The sequence below is a fragment of the Salmo salar genome, chromosome ssa16, assembly GCF_905237065.1.
Source record: "Salmo salar chromosome ssa16, Ssal_v3.1, whole genome shotgun sequence".
Taxonomy (NCBI): domain Eukaryota; kingdom Metazoa; phylum Chordata; class Actinopteri; order Salmoniformes; family Salmonidae; genus Salmo; species Salmo salar.
Window position 1 is genome coordinate 11,107,875 of NC_059457.1, and position 16,256 is coordinate 11,124,130.

At 42.3% G+C, this 16,256-nt stretch overlaps 1 protein-coding gene across 1 annotated transcript; it reads right to left on the reverse strand.

Moving 5' to 3' along the window:
* Window positions 1-832: 832 nt before the first annotated feature.
* On the reverse strand, window positions 833-15,843 carry LOC106573242 (RING finger protein 141). Its single transcript, XM_014148130.2, has 6 exons — window positions 15,668-15,843; window positions 10,062-10,259; window positions 9,510-9,618; window positions 9,111-9,289; window positions 8,859-8,966; window positions 833-1,459 (listed from the first exon to the last, which is right to left on the reverse strand). The coding sequence occupies exons 2-6, from the start codon at window positions 10,196-10,198 to the stop codon at window positions 1,309-1,311; spliced, it is 684 nt and encodes a 227-aa protein (XP_014003605.1). The 5' UTR covers window positions 10,199-10,259; window positions 15,668-15,843; the 3' UTR covers window positions 833-1,308.
* Between the last annotated feature and the right edge of the window lie 413 nt (window positions 15,844-16,256).

Consider the following 16,256-nt stretch of genomic DNA (forward strand, 5'->3'; position numbering starts at 1 on the left):
TGTCCTGTTGGAAGGTGAACCTTCTCTCCAGTCTGAGGTCCTGAGCACTCTGGAGCAGGTTTGCATATGGATCTTTACATTTTGCTCCGTTCATCTTTCCCTCGATCCGGTCTAGTTTCCCAGTCCCTGCCGCTGAAAAACATCCCCACAGCATGATGCTGCCACCACCATAAGGATGGTGCCAGCTTTCCTCCAGACGTAACGATTGGCATTCAGGCCGAATAGTTCAATCTTGGTTTCATCAGACCGGAGAATTTTGTTTTTCATGGTCTGGAGTCATTTAGGTGTCATTTGGCAAACTCCAAGTGGGCTGTCATGTGACTTTTACTGCGTAGTGGCTTCATCTGGCCACTATCATAAAGGCCTGATTGGTGGAGCGCTGCAGAGATGGTTGTCCTTCTGGAAGGTTCTCCCATCTCCAAAGAGGAACTCTAGGACACTGTCAGTGACCATCGAGTTCTTGGTCACCTCCCTGACCAAGGCCATTCTCACCCGACTGTTCAGTTTGGCCGGGTGGCCAGCTTTAGGAGGAGTTTTGGTGGTTCAAAACTTCTTCCCTTTAAGAATGATGGAGGCCACTGTGTTCTTGGGGACCTTCAATGCTGCATACATTTTTTGGTACCCTTCCCCAGATCTGTGCCTCAACACCATCCTGTCTCGGAGCTCTACAGACAATTCCTTTGACCTCATGGCTTGGTTTTTTGCTCTGACATGCATAGAGACCGATATGTGCCTTTCCAAATCATGTCCAATCAATCGAATGTATCACCAGGTGGACTCCAATCAAGTTGTAGAAACATTAAGGATGATCAATGGAAACAAGATGCACCTGAGCTCAATTTCAAGTCTCATTGCAAAGGTTCTGAATACTTACGTAAATGTGATATTTCAGTAAAATAAAGAAAATAGGCACCTCAAATTTCTAAAAACCTGTTTTCCTTATGGAGTATTGTGTGCAGATTGCTGAGGACTTAAAAATATATATAAATAATCAATTTTAGAATAAGGCTGTAACGTAACAAAAAATGTGGGAAAAGTTAAGGGGGCTGAATACCTTTCAAAGGCACTGTAGACACACACAAGTTTAAGAGCAATCATGTAAAAGTAATCTTGAAATATGGAAAAGTAAAAAAGAACATAAGAAATAATCACAACAGGCAAATTCCTATAAAGCAACCCATCTTCTCTACATACCCCCAAAACCAGGGCAAGGTGTTTTTCCTGGCGAAAAACTCCAGACCCTTCCCCAAACTATTCTTGTCAGTTTGGTTGTCAGTGGTTAATCAAAGTGTCTTAGTGTTGAGTAGCTTAAGGTCTGTGCGGATGGCCTGCCTCGTCAGCCAGGTTGAGGATATAGCCAGCTACGTCGTCCTCTGTAGGGGCATCAGGCATCACCCACGACTCATTGGCAGCGGTCACTTGCAAGCGGCATATCGGACAATTCCTGCTCTGCCCACTCCTATGAAAACAAACCAAATAATTGGGTACATTTACATGGACACTGATTAATGTAGTTTGATTAAAACCTCTGTATGCTTTGCAAGAATAACCATTTCCCTAATAATCCTGTTTAAAAATGGACATCAGGCTTAAATTAGGCTACCTGAAGGGACTTTAGTGAATGCAGAAAATCAAAATAAATGTGCTATCAAATCTATAATTTTATTAAAACAATATAATACAAAGACAATACAAAATGGCCACTCCTATCAGTGGGTTCTCTGGGCAGTGGATGCGCTTACCCCCACCCGCCCCGAGATGCCAGCAGTGCAAAGCCCCTGGCCCAAAGGGATTTTCCAAGGGTGGGAAGCACCAAGCCCCACCCGATGCCCAGGCGGGCATGGAAGCGAGCGTACCCATAACCACCAGACACACAGCGTGAAACCAAAAAAACAAAAAAAAACATGCATAACAAAACATACAATCACATCCCCACACTCACCCCTGATTAGAGGATCTCAAACTTTAATAAATGTGCAAGTGTGTATGTATGTATTCCAACACTCATTCATTCCAACCTTCAAAACAGCCACAGATCCACCCATCTCTCCCAGTAAATCATTATTGTACCACTTCCTTTTGCAATACATACCTCCATTCTACCATGGTGTCTTACAAAGGACTTGAACCTCCCCATCTGCAACATTTCTACCGAAAATGCTCCAAAAATACACCACAGATGAACAGTACCAAAAGAGATGCTCTATTGATTCTTTCCTTGTGTCAGCCTGCACCGGTCTGACTGTTCAATGCCCCATATACTGAGCATTCTTTTGTAGTGAGAATTTGATATAATAGCTTAAATCTAAGTTCTGTATATCAGTTCATAAAACCGATGTCATGGTATTGGGACTTTGAAAATTTGTTTGCAACTATCTTGAATTTATGAAGCGTAGTTGTCAAACCTCTTGATCGTAAGTGAAACTGATAGATTTTACGATTTATATTGGTCATTTTATGCTATTGTACTTTTTAATTGGTGGCAGACAAACTAATTCCTTTCTCTTTCACGTAATTGCTTCTTCCATGTGGCAGAGCTGTGATGAGTTGGTTATTTAAGCAATACGGCTCGAGGGGGTGTGCTATATGGCCAAAATACCACGGCTAAGGGCTGTTCCTATGCAAGACGCAACGTATACAGCCCTTAGCAGTGGTTTATTGGCCATATACACCCTAAAAATCCCGAGGTGCCATACTGCTATTATAAACTGGTTGCCACTGTAATTAGAGCAGTAAAAATATGGTTGTCATACCCATGGTATAAGGTCTGATATACCACAGCTGCCAGCCAAATCAGCATTCAGTGCTTGAACCACCCAGTTTATAATTTTTTATACCATGGCATTGTTGAATACTCGTTTCTGATTGGCTTGAAGGGCATTTTAGAGCGGGTATTATTTCCCTATAACACAGTATATTTGCACAGTAGAATTCAATGGCTATAATAATGGCTGTTGATTGTCTTGAATGGCCGTTCCTATTCAAAACTTTGGAAGCTTTCAAATTTCCAGCTGAAACAATACATTTAATAAATTATTGTATAAATATCCTAAAGCAATAATATACATAAATAATACATTATCCAATTAAATTGCTTTAGAAAGGGGCACAAGACAGGGATGTCCCCTCTCTCCCCCCCTCCTGTTTGCACTGGCAATTGAACAGGTTGCAGAAAGAACTAGACAGGGCTCAAATGTAACCAGGTATCAGCATTGGTAAACATTCATTTAAAATAAACATATTTGCCGATGATCTCCTGCTATACCAGACCAATATTGAAAACTCAATACCACCTTTGCTTAAAATATTTTCAGAAGACTCAAATCTCAAGTTATAAAATAAGTGGAAAAATATGAAATAATGGCAATAGGACAAAGAAAAACTCCCAATTCACAGCAATCCTTTAAGTGGACCACGAAAAAGTAAGATTTAGGATGCTTAATAAGTGACAAACAAATATATAAAAATAACTTTATTCCATCAGTCATTAATATGAAAGCAGATGTAATTAAATGGAATAATCTTCCCATAAATCTCACAGGTATAATAAACCTCTTTAGAATGGCATAGCTGGCAAAATTTTGTATATATTTTTGGTAATACCAATTACCCCACCAAAAACTAACGAAATTACAGTTAACATTTTGCTTAATCCAGTAAAAATGTATAGAATTGATTATACAAGAGACAACATTCATAAATTCCACAGCACAACGTCAGAGTCATATCTCAAGTGTAAAACTAATAATGACTCAATAAGCTATGCTTTCTAGGAATGCTATAACGTTTAGAAGATGTGGGCGGAGCTAGAAAGTTGTCTGTCAGAAGTATTAAAATATAAAAACGTACTTTTAATCCACCCGTCTGCATATTTCAAGACATGACATATGGTGATGTAGTGTGATACCCAATGGGCTGGACAATTCTTTTCTTTTGAAAAAACGAATACTAAAACCTTGGAAGTCAATTAATTAGCCATAATTAACACAATCTAATCATTCATTATTTAAATAGCATGGGCTACTGTTTTTTTTTTTTTAAAAGACCAAGTGGCAAACAATAATGCAGGCACTAGGGATGGGAGTGTGAGCAGGCGGGTCTGGGCCGATGAGATGTAGTCATTGTATGTGTCTATAAGTTATCATTCGTATGTATAAAAAGTTTTTTATTCAAAAAGCAAAGTGAAAAATAAAAGAATTCAAAAAAGAATTCAATGCCTATAGTTCATTCTTACATGTTCTAGGTTTGAGCTGCTTTTGAAAGCAAAAGCAGGAATTGAGAACATTATTGGCATTGTTGAATTAGATTTTATAATAGCAAGCTAGGACTGACGGTTTGGTTAGCTAAACTAGCACATCTGTTCGGTTACCAAGGCAACTGTCACTATCTGGTATACTTGCTAGCTACTTCAGTGGATGTTGAACACATTTCTACTGGCAAATTAACACATTTCTAGCGGTAAATGTTTTAAATTATAGCCATTGTATAGAAGGGATAACCAACTTGGTGCTCTATGCTTTCTCTGGCAAATAATGCAACTCCATGGAAGGTCAGTTCAACTCCCCTAATACGTCGTGGAACACACCTTCCACATTGTTCATTATTTTCCAAAGAACACATAGCCCCTTGTTGATTATCCCTTATTGTGCATTCATCTCCATACACCTTGATTAATTGCTTGTGTGACAATTTTACCGTCGTTGTTTACAAATGTCATTCATGAACATGATACCTTCCTTATACATTCTCTCCAAGAAAATTGGTTTATCCATATTATTTGCAGAGATAGATCTCTCTGAGGATAAAATTGGAATTGTAGCCAACTTGGTACCGCTTCATTTAAGAAGGAGGGTAAGAGCAAAGAGACCCATTTTAAATATTTGATGTGCTTCTCTTAGTAGCCTACTGGAAAACCAGTTTGTATTTAGATACAGTTTCGGTATAATGGCAGCTTTTGTGATATTTTGGTATCATATCTGAATAAAAAAATTAAATTACAACCCCCCCCAGGACCTAAGGGATAAAATTAAATAAACATGCATGAAAAAAAATGACAAACTAAAGCAACACAAGTGTTTCAGCGGCAAGGCGGCATTGGTTCAAAGAAGGAGTTGGAACAAATTATTTTCCAATCGTTTCAATCTGAGCAGAAGCATCATTTCTCGTTCCATTCCACTGTTCAGACCAGCAAAATAAAGTTCTGAAACGGTTCGAACCCCCCAAAAAGTAATGGTTTATATTGTTCCTTTTTAAACCTCTGAAATCATTCAAATTTGTTTACATTTAGCGCAACGTTAAATTACTTCACCAGTCAGCGCAGATAGAGTAGCTTGCTATGGCGCGAGCAAGTTATTTACATGCATTGGACAGACAAGTGTCGGGTGCAAGATGCGACTGACATTTTGCAGGTGGGGAATAGTGAGAAACGGTGGAGAGGAGGGTTTGCGTCAAGCCCTGGGCATCTTTTATCCGTTACTCAGATCTGTTCCCTGAACAGGTTCCAAACCCTGGTTCAAAATGTCTTCTTTAGTGCCATGAAAGCGAGTGGTAGACAGCTCCATATAAATGATATTCAGAAAAGTGAGGAGCCATTGATAGTGTGAGTGTGGAAGCTTCCATCGTACTGCAATCATTTCTTAGCGGCTGTTAGGCCAGAGTTGACAGGTTCGATGCTACGTCATCCCAGAAAATAGATAGAGGGCATTCCCAAACCAAGTGTATAAAAGCTACCAGGTTCCTTAAGAGGGAACAATGTACAGGAAGCATAATTCAAAATGTTCTTATGAAACAGCTTATGAGGAGTTACATACAGTGGGGGAAAAAAGTATTTGATCCCCTGCTGATTTTGTACGTTTGCCCACTGACAAAGAAATGATCAGTCTATAATTTTAATAGTAGGTTTATTTGAACAGTGAGAGACAGAATAACAAAAATATCCAGAACGACGCATGTTAAAAATGTTATAAATTGATTTGCATTTTAATGAGGGAAATAAGTATTTGACCCCCCTAATCAGAAAGATTTCTGGCTCCCAGGTGTCTTTGATACAGGTAACGAGCTGAGATTAGGAGCACACTTTTAAAGGGAGTGCTCCTAACTGCAGCTTGTTACCTGTAAAAAAGACACCTGTCCACAGAAGCAATCAAATCAGATTCCAAACTCTCCACCATGGCCAAGACCAAAGAGCTCTCCAAGGATGTCAGGGACAAGATTGTAGACCTACACAAGGCTGGAATGGGCTACATGACCATCGCCAAGCAGCTTGGTGAGAAGGTGACAACCATTTGCGAATAATCGCACCAAATGAAGAAACACAAAAGAACTGTCAATCTCCCTCGGCCTGGGGCTCCATGCAAGATCTCACCTTGTGGAGTTGCAATGATCATGAGAAGGGTGAGGAATCAGCCCAGAACTACATGGGAGGATCTTGTCAATGATCTCAAGGCAGCTGGGACCATAGTCACCAAGAAACAATTGGTAACACACTACGCCGTGAAGGACTGAAATCCTGCAGCGCCCGCAAGGTCCCCCTGCTCAAGAATAAATATACAGGCCCGTCTGAAGTCTGCCAATGAACATCTGAATGACTCAGAGGACAACTGGTGAAAGTGTTGTGGTCAGACGAGACCAAAATGGAGCTCTTTGACATCAACTCAACGTGTTTGGAGGAGGAGGAATGCTGCCTATGACCCCAAGAATACCATCCCCACCGTCAAACATGGAGGTGGAAACATTATGCTAAGGGGGTGTTTTTCTGCTAAGGGGACGGAACAACTTCACTGCATCAAAGGGACGATGGACGGGGCCATGTACCGTCAAATCTTGGGTGAGAACCTTCCCTCAGCCAGGGCATTGAAAATGGGTAGTGGATGGGTATTCCAGCATGACAATGACCCAAAACACACGGCCAAGGCAACAAAGGAGTGGCTCAAGAAGAAGCACATTAAGGTCCTGGAGTGGCCTAGCCAGTCTCCAGACCTTAATCCCATAGAAAATCTGTGGAGGGAGCTGAAGGTTTGAGATGCCAAACGTCAGCCTCGAAAACCTTAATGACTTGGAGAAGATCTGCAAAGAGGAGTGGGACAAAATCCATTACATTTACATTTAAGTCATTTAGCAGACGCTCTTATCCAGAGCTACTTACAAAATGGTGCATTCACCTTATGATATCCAGTGGAACAACCACTTTACAATAGTGCATCTAAATCTTTTAAGGGGGGGGTTAGAAGGATTACTTTATCCTATCCTAGGTATTCCTTAAAGAGGTGGGGTTTCAGGTGTCTCCGGAAGGTGGTGATTGACTCCGCTGTCCTGGCGTCGTGAGGGAGCTTGTTCCACCATTGGGGTGCCAGAGCAGCGAACAGTTTTGACTGGGCTGAGCGGGAACTGTGCTTCCTCAGAGGTAGGGGGGCCAGCAGGCCAGTGGTGGATGAACGCAGTGCCCTTGTTTGGGTGTAGGGCCTGATCAGAGCCTGAAGGTATGGAGGTGCCGTTCCCTTCACAGCTCCGTAGGCAATCACCATGGTCTTGTAGCGGATGCGAGCTTCAACTGGAAGCCAGTGGAGAGAGCGGAGGAGCGGGGTGACGTGAGAGAACTTGGGAAGGTTGAACACCAGACGGGCTGCGGCGTTCTGGATGAGTTGTAGGGGTTTAATGGCACAGGCAGGGAGCCCAGCCAACAGCGAGTTGCAATAATCCAGACGGGAGATGACAAGTGCCTGGATTAGGACCTGCGCCGCTTCCTGTGTGAGGCAGGGTCGTACTCTGCGAATGTTGTAGAGCATGAACCTACAGGATCGGGTCACCGCCTTGATGTTAGTGGAGAACGACAGGGTGTTGTCCAGGATCACGCCAAGGTTCTTAGCACTCTGGGAGGAGGACACAAGGGAGTTGTCAACCGTGATGGCGAGATCATGGAACGGGCAGTCCTTCCCCGGGAGGAAGAGCAGCTCCGTCTTGCCGAGGTTCAGCTTGAGCTGGTGATCCGTCATCCACACTGATATGTCTGACAGACATGCAGAGATGCGATTCGCCGCCTGGTTATAATCCCTCTTGAGATGTGTGCAAACCTGGTGGCCAACTACAAGAAACGTCTGACCTCTCTGATTGCCAACAAGGGTTTTGCCACCAAGTACTAAGTCATGTTTTACAGAGGGGTCAAATACTTATTTCCCTCATTAAAATGCAAATCATTTTATAACATTTGACATGCGTTTTTCTGGATTTTGTTGTTGTTATTCTGTCTCTCAGTGTTGAAATAAACCTACCATTAAAATGATAGACTGATAATTTCTTTGTAAGTGGGCAAACGTACAAAATCAGCAGGGGATCAAATACTTTTCCCCCACTGTAGGTCCTGTGTAAAAATTACAATGGATGTTGGTGATCAGGATTCAGAGAGGAGTGTTGAATATTAGACTGCACACGATCCCAACTAAAACATTTATCCTGGAAGGCATCTTATCACAAAGTGTCAAGAGGAAGAGGTTTATAACAAATGTACAGTAAAAACAATTACCCATTTGTTTTGCTCCTTAAACGCAAAATCTTATGCATAGGATGTAGCATCAAAGCTGACTGCCATGGTACCCAAGTTCGGACAAAGTTGGTATATGAAAACCATTTATAATATTCACACTTAGGTTTTACAAGCTCACTTCACTCACGCATAAGGCTCATGCTGCTCCTGCAAGCACATGCGCAAACAGCTGGAACTCTGATTAAGGTGTTTACATGTCCTAATTCTTTGCAATCGTTCAAATAAATCTAGGCATTTTAATCTAACATGCTCAATGACAACAGACGTTGTGACAACAGATTTATCAGTGGGACTACTGTGGAAAGCATCTGTCTCTTACCACTTGTCAATGCACTTTTGACAGAAGCTGTGAGCACAGGGCAGAATGAGGTCAGATTTACCATCCATGCAGATACAGCACTCCTCCTCATCAGTTAACTGCTTCACCCTGTATGGGAATACACACAATGGCAGCCAGTCAGACTTGCCTCAACTTCCAGACTTCCTCACATTAAGGAGCAAGACTTGGAAGGATGGCAATGCAAGACTTCCCACAGACACATGAAATAAACACACACACAGAACTCCTAACCTGCCCATCCACATGCTGGCCTGGCAGGAGTCCCCTGACGAGAGAGTTCCAGACGGGAGGCTGGCGCCCTCTGCTGACAGCACCTCTACTGCCTGACTGGTGATGTCATGGTACAGCTGGATGAACTGATACAGGTTCATGATGCGAGATGCCTCCACCATCCCATTCTCTTTGTTGATCTGCCAGAGCACAGCACAGCGCGATAACAAACATGTTTCAGTCTCAAAAACACACATGCCATGAACACACACAATGTGCTTACAGACACAGTAACACACATCACTGTTTTAAAAATACACATTTCCCCTTAAAAAAAATTCAATAAAAAAATAGTCAGAGATGAGACTGATTCACAATGACATGTCTCCAGAGATCAACTTTAGTTTGTCCCTTTCTCACCTTGGTACAAACTATCCTCACAGCCACTTTCCACAGAGCAGAGGTGTCCGAGCCAGTCTGGACTTCAAAGATCAGGTGTTTTTGCTGTCCAGCTGCTAGTTTAGCCGTCCTGTCCAGTTGACAGTCATGGAGAAACATTGTTACTCAACAAATGATCCAATGACAACTTAGAAACAGAGGATGGTTAGGTGACAGTGTTATCACTCACTGCCTGTGAAAGCCACATTCACACCAGCATGGCCTACCGATTGGGGAAGGACTAGGTTAAATCCCAGCAGGGAGACCGTGCTCTAGCTCTTGATTAAGGTTCATAACCTGGATTATGTCCGTTAATAACTAGTGTTATAAGTGGATAATGTTCAAGAAGTGCCAGCGTAGGAGCTGGATGTTACTTTGGGGAATTAGCTCCCCACCTGTAAATGAAAAGGGAAATACTGCTATTCTCTTTGTAGAGCTGGATATTATTATCATCATCATCTTTGTCTAATGACTAAGTACAAAACGCAGAGCAAACAAGGACTACACTGACAGTCACAACATGGCCGGCCTTACACGTCATTGAGCTCTGCCACCCTGGCCAGGAACTCCTCGTAGTTGAGGTATCCGCTGTCGCGTACCAGCCCAGCATGTTTCACCAGCTTCTCAGGTAGACGGGTCATCACCGCTTGGCCTGAGATCTGCTGGCCCATCCCAAACGCGCTCAAAGAACAGCACTATGGAAAGACCGTGCCTCATTCAGCGCAGGGTGGCCTGACCGAGGGAAACAAAAGCAAAGTCACCAAGTCATTTACCTAGAGCAAGGGTTCCCAAACTTTTGGCCCACGACCCCATTTTGATATTAAAAGTTCATGACCCCACCATGTTAAAAAAATATTTTTAAAAAAAAAGTGATGTAATCAACCAGCAATGGTAACTTTTTTTTTAATTGGGGCTGTGACAGTCTATTACAAAATCAGTCTGATAGTATTTCAATCTGAAGAAAGTATGGTTTGACGAGACAGAAATGCATCAGAAAGGTATTGTTAAATTCAGAAGAACATCAGGTAATCATTTTGTATGATCTCCTATGTAGAAAAGATCACCATTGATTATGTTATTCCCCCCCAGTCTGATTTAGTGCCTGGTCTTGTCCAGTCTGTTCTAATGAGGCTTGTGGGCATTGTAGAGTGAAACAGAAGACAGTTACGTGTTTCAGAGAGTCTTTATCTTTCAGTGATGGGGTCATAATCTTTTGTATCTTAAACCATTCAAAAGATCAAGCCACATTTGTAGGAAGAAAACAGAAACCACTGTTTATTACAACCACACCTACACTGCGTGCACAATTATTAGGCAAATTGTATTCCTCTGGATTAATTTTGTTGAACAAACAATGCTCTCAGTCAATCCAAAATGTTATTGAACCTCAAACCTGAATGTTTAACAAAGTGAGTTGTCTTTCTCAGGGAAATATATAAAGTGTGCACAATTATTAGGCAACTATTAGTGTGCAGAATTATTAGGCAACTAAATTAAAAATAATTTCTCTCAACTCACTTGTTTATTCTCAATTTTTAGAGTAAGTGTAACAGATAAGTAACACAAAATGACAATTATATAATTTTTGGCCTTTCAAAAATATTCAGTGACCAATATAGCCACCCTTATTTTCAATAACTGCCATGAGCCTTCCATCCACGGAGTCTGTCCGTTTCTTGATCTGTTCACGATCAATTTTCGCTGAAGCAGCAACCACAGCCTCCCAAATGCTGTTCAAAAAGGTGTATTGTCTTCCATCACTGTAAATCTCATGTTTGAGAAGGGCTCACAAGTTCTCAAAAGGATTTAAGTCAGGTGAGGAAGGGGACCATCATTATTCAGGCATCTTTGAGGCCCTTGCTGGCTAGCCAAGCAGTGGAGTACTTGGATGCATGTGATGGAGCATTGTCCTGCATAAAGATCATCGCCTTCTAGAATGCTGAGGACTTCTTCCTGTACCACTGTTTGACGAAAGAATCTTCAAGAAACTGGCAGTAGGTTTGGGAGTTGAGTTTCAGTCCATCTTCAACCCGAAAAGGTCCAACTACCTCATCCTCAATGACAGCAGCCCATACCAGTACCCCTCCTTCACCTTGCTGGCACCTGACTCAGTGGTGCCCTGTGTCCATTACTGATCCAGCCATGGGCCCATCCTTTTGGTCCATCAAGAGGTCACTTTCATTTCATCTGTCCATAAAACCTTTGAAAAATCTGTCTTCAGGTATTTCTTTGCCCAATCTTGACGCTTCAACTTGTGAATCTTATTCAGTGGTGGTCTTGTTTCAGTCTTCTTGACCATGGCCATGTCTCTGAGCACTTGACACCTTGTACTTCTGAACACTCCAGGTAGGTTGCAGTTCTGGAATACAGTGGCACTGGAGGATAATGGGTTCCTGGTAGTTTGACGTTTAATTCTTCTCAAGTCTTTTGCAGTTAATTTGCGCCTTTTCTTCCCCATGCGTTTTTTGCGCCCCAGTTGACTATTCGCAACAAAACGTTTGAATGTCCGGTGGTCACACCTCAATAGTTTAGCTATTTAAAGAGTGTCGCATCAGTCTGAAAGGCATTTTACATTTTTGGCTTTTCAGTGTCAGTTAAATTTCTTTTTTGGCCCATTTTACCTGAGGTAATGAGGCTGCCTAATAATTATGCACACCTTGATATAAGGTGTTATTCACTTTCGCCACACCCTCCCTCATTACACAAATACATATCACCTGAAAATGATTAAATCCAATAAGCATTCAAGTTTATATGGTTTAGAGTTCGAAAATGTGAATAGAAACAATAAGATCAGAATACTCACTTGCCTAATAATTGTGCACACAGCGTAGTTTCTCTCGCAACTCCATTTTCAAATCAAGCAACCCCACATGGGGTCACAACCCCTAGTTTGTGAAACGCTGCTTAAGAGGGAACTCAGTGAAGGCCTGTTATCACAGCTTTGTAGCCTACTATCTGAGTGTTTTCAGACTTCTACCAGCCAAAGGGTATTATTTAGATATCAAATAATTTTTACCCCCCCAATTTCGTGATTACGATCTTGCCTCATCGCGGCAACTCCCCCCAGGCTCGGGAGAGGCGAAGGTTGATTCATGTGTCCCCCCGGAACATGACCCACCAAAACGCTTCTTAACACCCGCTCGCTTAACCTGGAAGCCAGCTGCACCAATGTGTTGGAGGAAACACGACTGAAGTCAGCCTGCAGGCGCCCGACCCACCACAAGGAGCCACTAGAGCACGATGAGCCAAGTAAAGCCCCCCTGGCCAAACCATCCCCTAACCCGGACGACTCTGGGCCAATTGCGCGCCGCCCTATGACCAATGTAGCCTACTGGTTGTGCTCTGAGGTGAGCCCTGGCGCAGTTCTCCGATTGTCCTGGCTGTCCACTTCAGTGAGGCTGAAATTGGTAGTGCACCCTTTCAAATCAAATCTTATTGGTCATACACATGGTTAGCAGATGTTAACGCGAGTGTAGCGAAATGCTTGTGCTTCTAGTTCCGACCAATGCAGTAATATATAACAATTTCACAAAAACTACCTTTTACACACAAGTGTAAAGGAATTAATAAGAATATGTACATATAAATATATGGATGAGCAATGGCCGAACGGCATAGGCAAGATGCAGTAGATGGTATAGAGTACAGTATATACACATATGAGATGAGTAATGTAGAGTAAACATTATATAAAGTGGCACTGTTTAAAGTGACTAGTGATACATTTATTACATCCAATTTGTTATTATTAAAGTGGCTAGAGATTTGAGTCAGTATGTTGGCAGCAGCCACTCAATGTTAGTGATGGCTGTTTAACAGTCTGATGGCCTTGAGATAGAAGCTGTTTTTCAGTCTCTCGGCCCCAGCTTTGATGCACCTGTACTGACCTCCTCGCCTTCTGGTTGACAGCGGGGTGAACAGGCAGTGGCTCGGGTGGTTGTTGTCCTTGATGATCTTTTTGGCCTTCCTGTGACATCGGGTGGTGTAGGTGTCCCGGAAGGCAGGTAGTTTGCCCCCGGTGATGCGTTGTGCAGACCGCACTACACTCTGGAGAGCCTTACGGTTGTGGGCAGAGCAGTTGCCGTACCAGGCGGTGATACGGCCCGACAGGATGCTCTCGATTGTGTTGTTGAGCCTTCTTCACCACACTGTCTGTGTGGGTGGACCATTTCAGTTTGTCGATGTGTACGCCGAGGAACTTAAAACTTTCCACTTTCTCCACTACTGTCCCGTCGATGTGGAGTGCTCCCTCTGCTGTTTCCTGAAGTCCACGATCATCTCCTTTGCTATGTTGACGTTGAGTGCGAGGTCACCGCGCGGTAGCCTTCTGTCCATAGTACTGAATCGATGTTACGGCGTGTGCCGTTTTAATAAGCGCTCTTGGGCCACCAGTCCTCATGTGGATTTATTTAGGCTCTAAAGCAAGACAAGTTGTGACCCCCCCCCATGTCATCCTGGAGCCGAACCTGGCTGTATTGCTTGAGGAGCATGCACTGATGGCATTTCTCCAAAATCCAACTTCTCTTCCTTAGCCAGACTTATAAATTGGGCTATGTCGGGCCTCTCCATGCTCGCTCCTCATGTGGAATGTATTTTCTAACCGACTATTTACATTGATACATAAGATCGAAAGTTTAGATGTCATTTAATTCGGTCATCCTGTACTTGCTGCCGTAAGGAAAATTCTAATTTCTCAAGCAAAGCGAGATGTAAACGCAAAATTTTCTGCGAGATTGGCGCCGCCTACAGAGTGGACTACCTGTGCTAATTAGCTATATGCGTCTCCGAACACCTGTGTACACCACAAACGCTTACATGTGCACAGTATTCCAGCTAGTAGCTCACATCCCACTCAAGGTCTTATTTCAGGATAATCTATTTACATGCACCTTTAATATCCCGCTCATTAGTATCCATGAATAAACAGAATAGTCCTAATTTAAGTTCATATGGGTTAAATCGAATAGCAATTGAAATATGGACACTGGAGAAGTTATTTATTAATTCAGCATCTCTTGAGAAAATGTGAATGCCTGTATAATGTGTTATCTTTTACACTTACGCAACCAGACAGTATTTCAACCACATAAAATATGCACCCAAGACACACTTTAGTCTTATCAGAAACGTTTGTCGTTCTCTTTCCCCCCCCCCATTTAATTTCCTTAAAACCTTTCGAACTGATGACATTTGAACATTTTGCACAGGACCAACCTTTCTGTAGTGCGTTTTTTACCCGTCCCTAAAACGAAACAGACAACTTTACAGGTGCTAACTAGATTACTAATGCATTCATTCTAGATGTAAGACATTCTGGTGATCTCTACTTTATTTAGTCTTCTGGGGCAACAAGTTGTGACAAAAGAGTATCCCGAATAATAACGGGATATTGGTCATTGAAAAATACTGTCGGCTGCAATTGTGTTAAAACAGTGCACAGTAACGTGTGTATATTGCATTTGTGAAATGAAAATCAAGGGATTTATGTTTCTAGAATCGTACCGCCAATTGAGAATCAATTCACGTTTAGATGGCGTACTTGGCTGTTTATTTGCTTCCTAGAGCCAATTGCCCTTTAAAACATACATAAGGTCGTTGGACTATCGACTGTGCAGCAAAAGCACGCTGACGCGCCAGAGTCGATATCCGCGGTTATAAACCCAGGGTCGTTACAGTACTTTAGTTCATTATGTTACAGTCAGGACTGTTACCCATCATGGCATTGATATGTTTATCCATCAAACGTTAGCTTACGCTAATGTCGAAGTTCCCAGATGAATCGCGTCAACAATTTGAACGCTAACCAACGTTACACGCTGTTACGAATACGATACTAGTGATATCAGAAATGTTACGTAATCAACTCAGCGAGCTAACCAGCTAAGATTGCTTGCCTTGACATGAAAAACTGTTAGTCACACGAAAGGCTTGCCTATATTGGTTGCAATTTCTCTTTGGCATTTTACTGCATCTGGCACATAGCGACATAAACATATGACTAACTAGCGAACGACCGTCACAATGTATTTCTTAGGTTCGGATGCTAACGTTAGCTAACAGAGGAAAACACGCACTTCTTTTTCAAAGCCCGAGCCCACATAAGATCATCGGTCTATGGTGATATAGGTTCAGCTTACCTGGTATGGCTACGTGTCAACATCGATATTTTACAATCCACATGCAATCAGCAACGTTTAATTTGTTTGGGAGTTTATGTTGTGGTTTGTATAGCGCTAGTAGAGATGTCGCAGAATGATGACGAAAGAAAGTAGTGACCCGCAAACTTCGCAATGTCCTAACCTAACCATTTTAAATGTAAACTTCAATGGGGTAGGGTCGTCCCAAAGATTCCAGATAGCAAGAACCATTTTAACGCAGATCACCGGTGGCGATCAAACTAAGCCTAATGCTAACTCAATGAATTGATCCATTCAAATATGTATCATTAAATGTATTAATGTTCATAAGTAAGGAAAGACAGAACTGGAAATTATGATCAAGGGGTGATAAAAACATGGAAAAGGAAACATTTTAAGCAATGTTATATTTTGGAACTAAAAGCTCATTCAGGTAGGCTATTCTTGCATTATGTTGGCTAGACCGTTTGGCTCCTTGAGTTTGTGACAGGTTGGGGGCGCGTCAAGAGCCGCGCGCGAAATTAAGATTATTGATGTCGCTTTGTTTACACAGCTACTGCTAAAACCCAATTCATCTTTTTTTCTCCAC

Coding starts and splice junctions, on each gene's coding strand:
- LOC106573242 (XM_014148130.2), bottom strand. CDS start 10,198: ATGGGCCAGCAGATCTCAGGCCAAGCGGTGATGACCCGTCTACCTGAG. Junction 9,290..9,509: donor TGAGGATAGTTTGTACCAAG/GTGAGAAAGGGA, acceptor GTGCTCTGGCAG/ATCAACAAAGAGAATGGGAT. Junction 1,460..8,858: donor CAAAAGTGCATTGACAAGTG/GTAAGAGACAGA, acceptor TTGTTTTCATAG/GAGTGGGCAGAGCAGGAATT.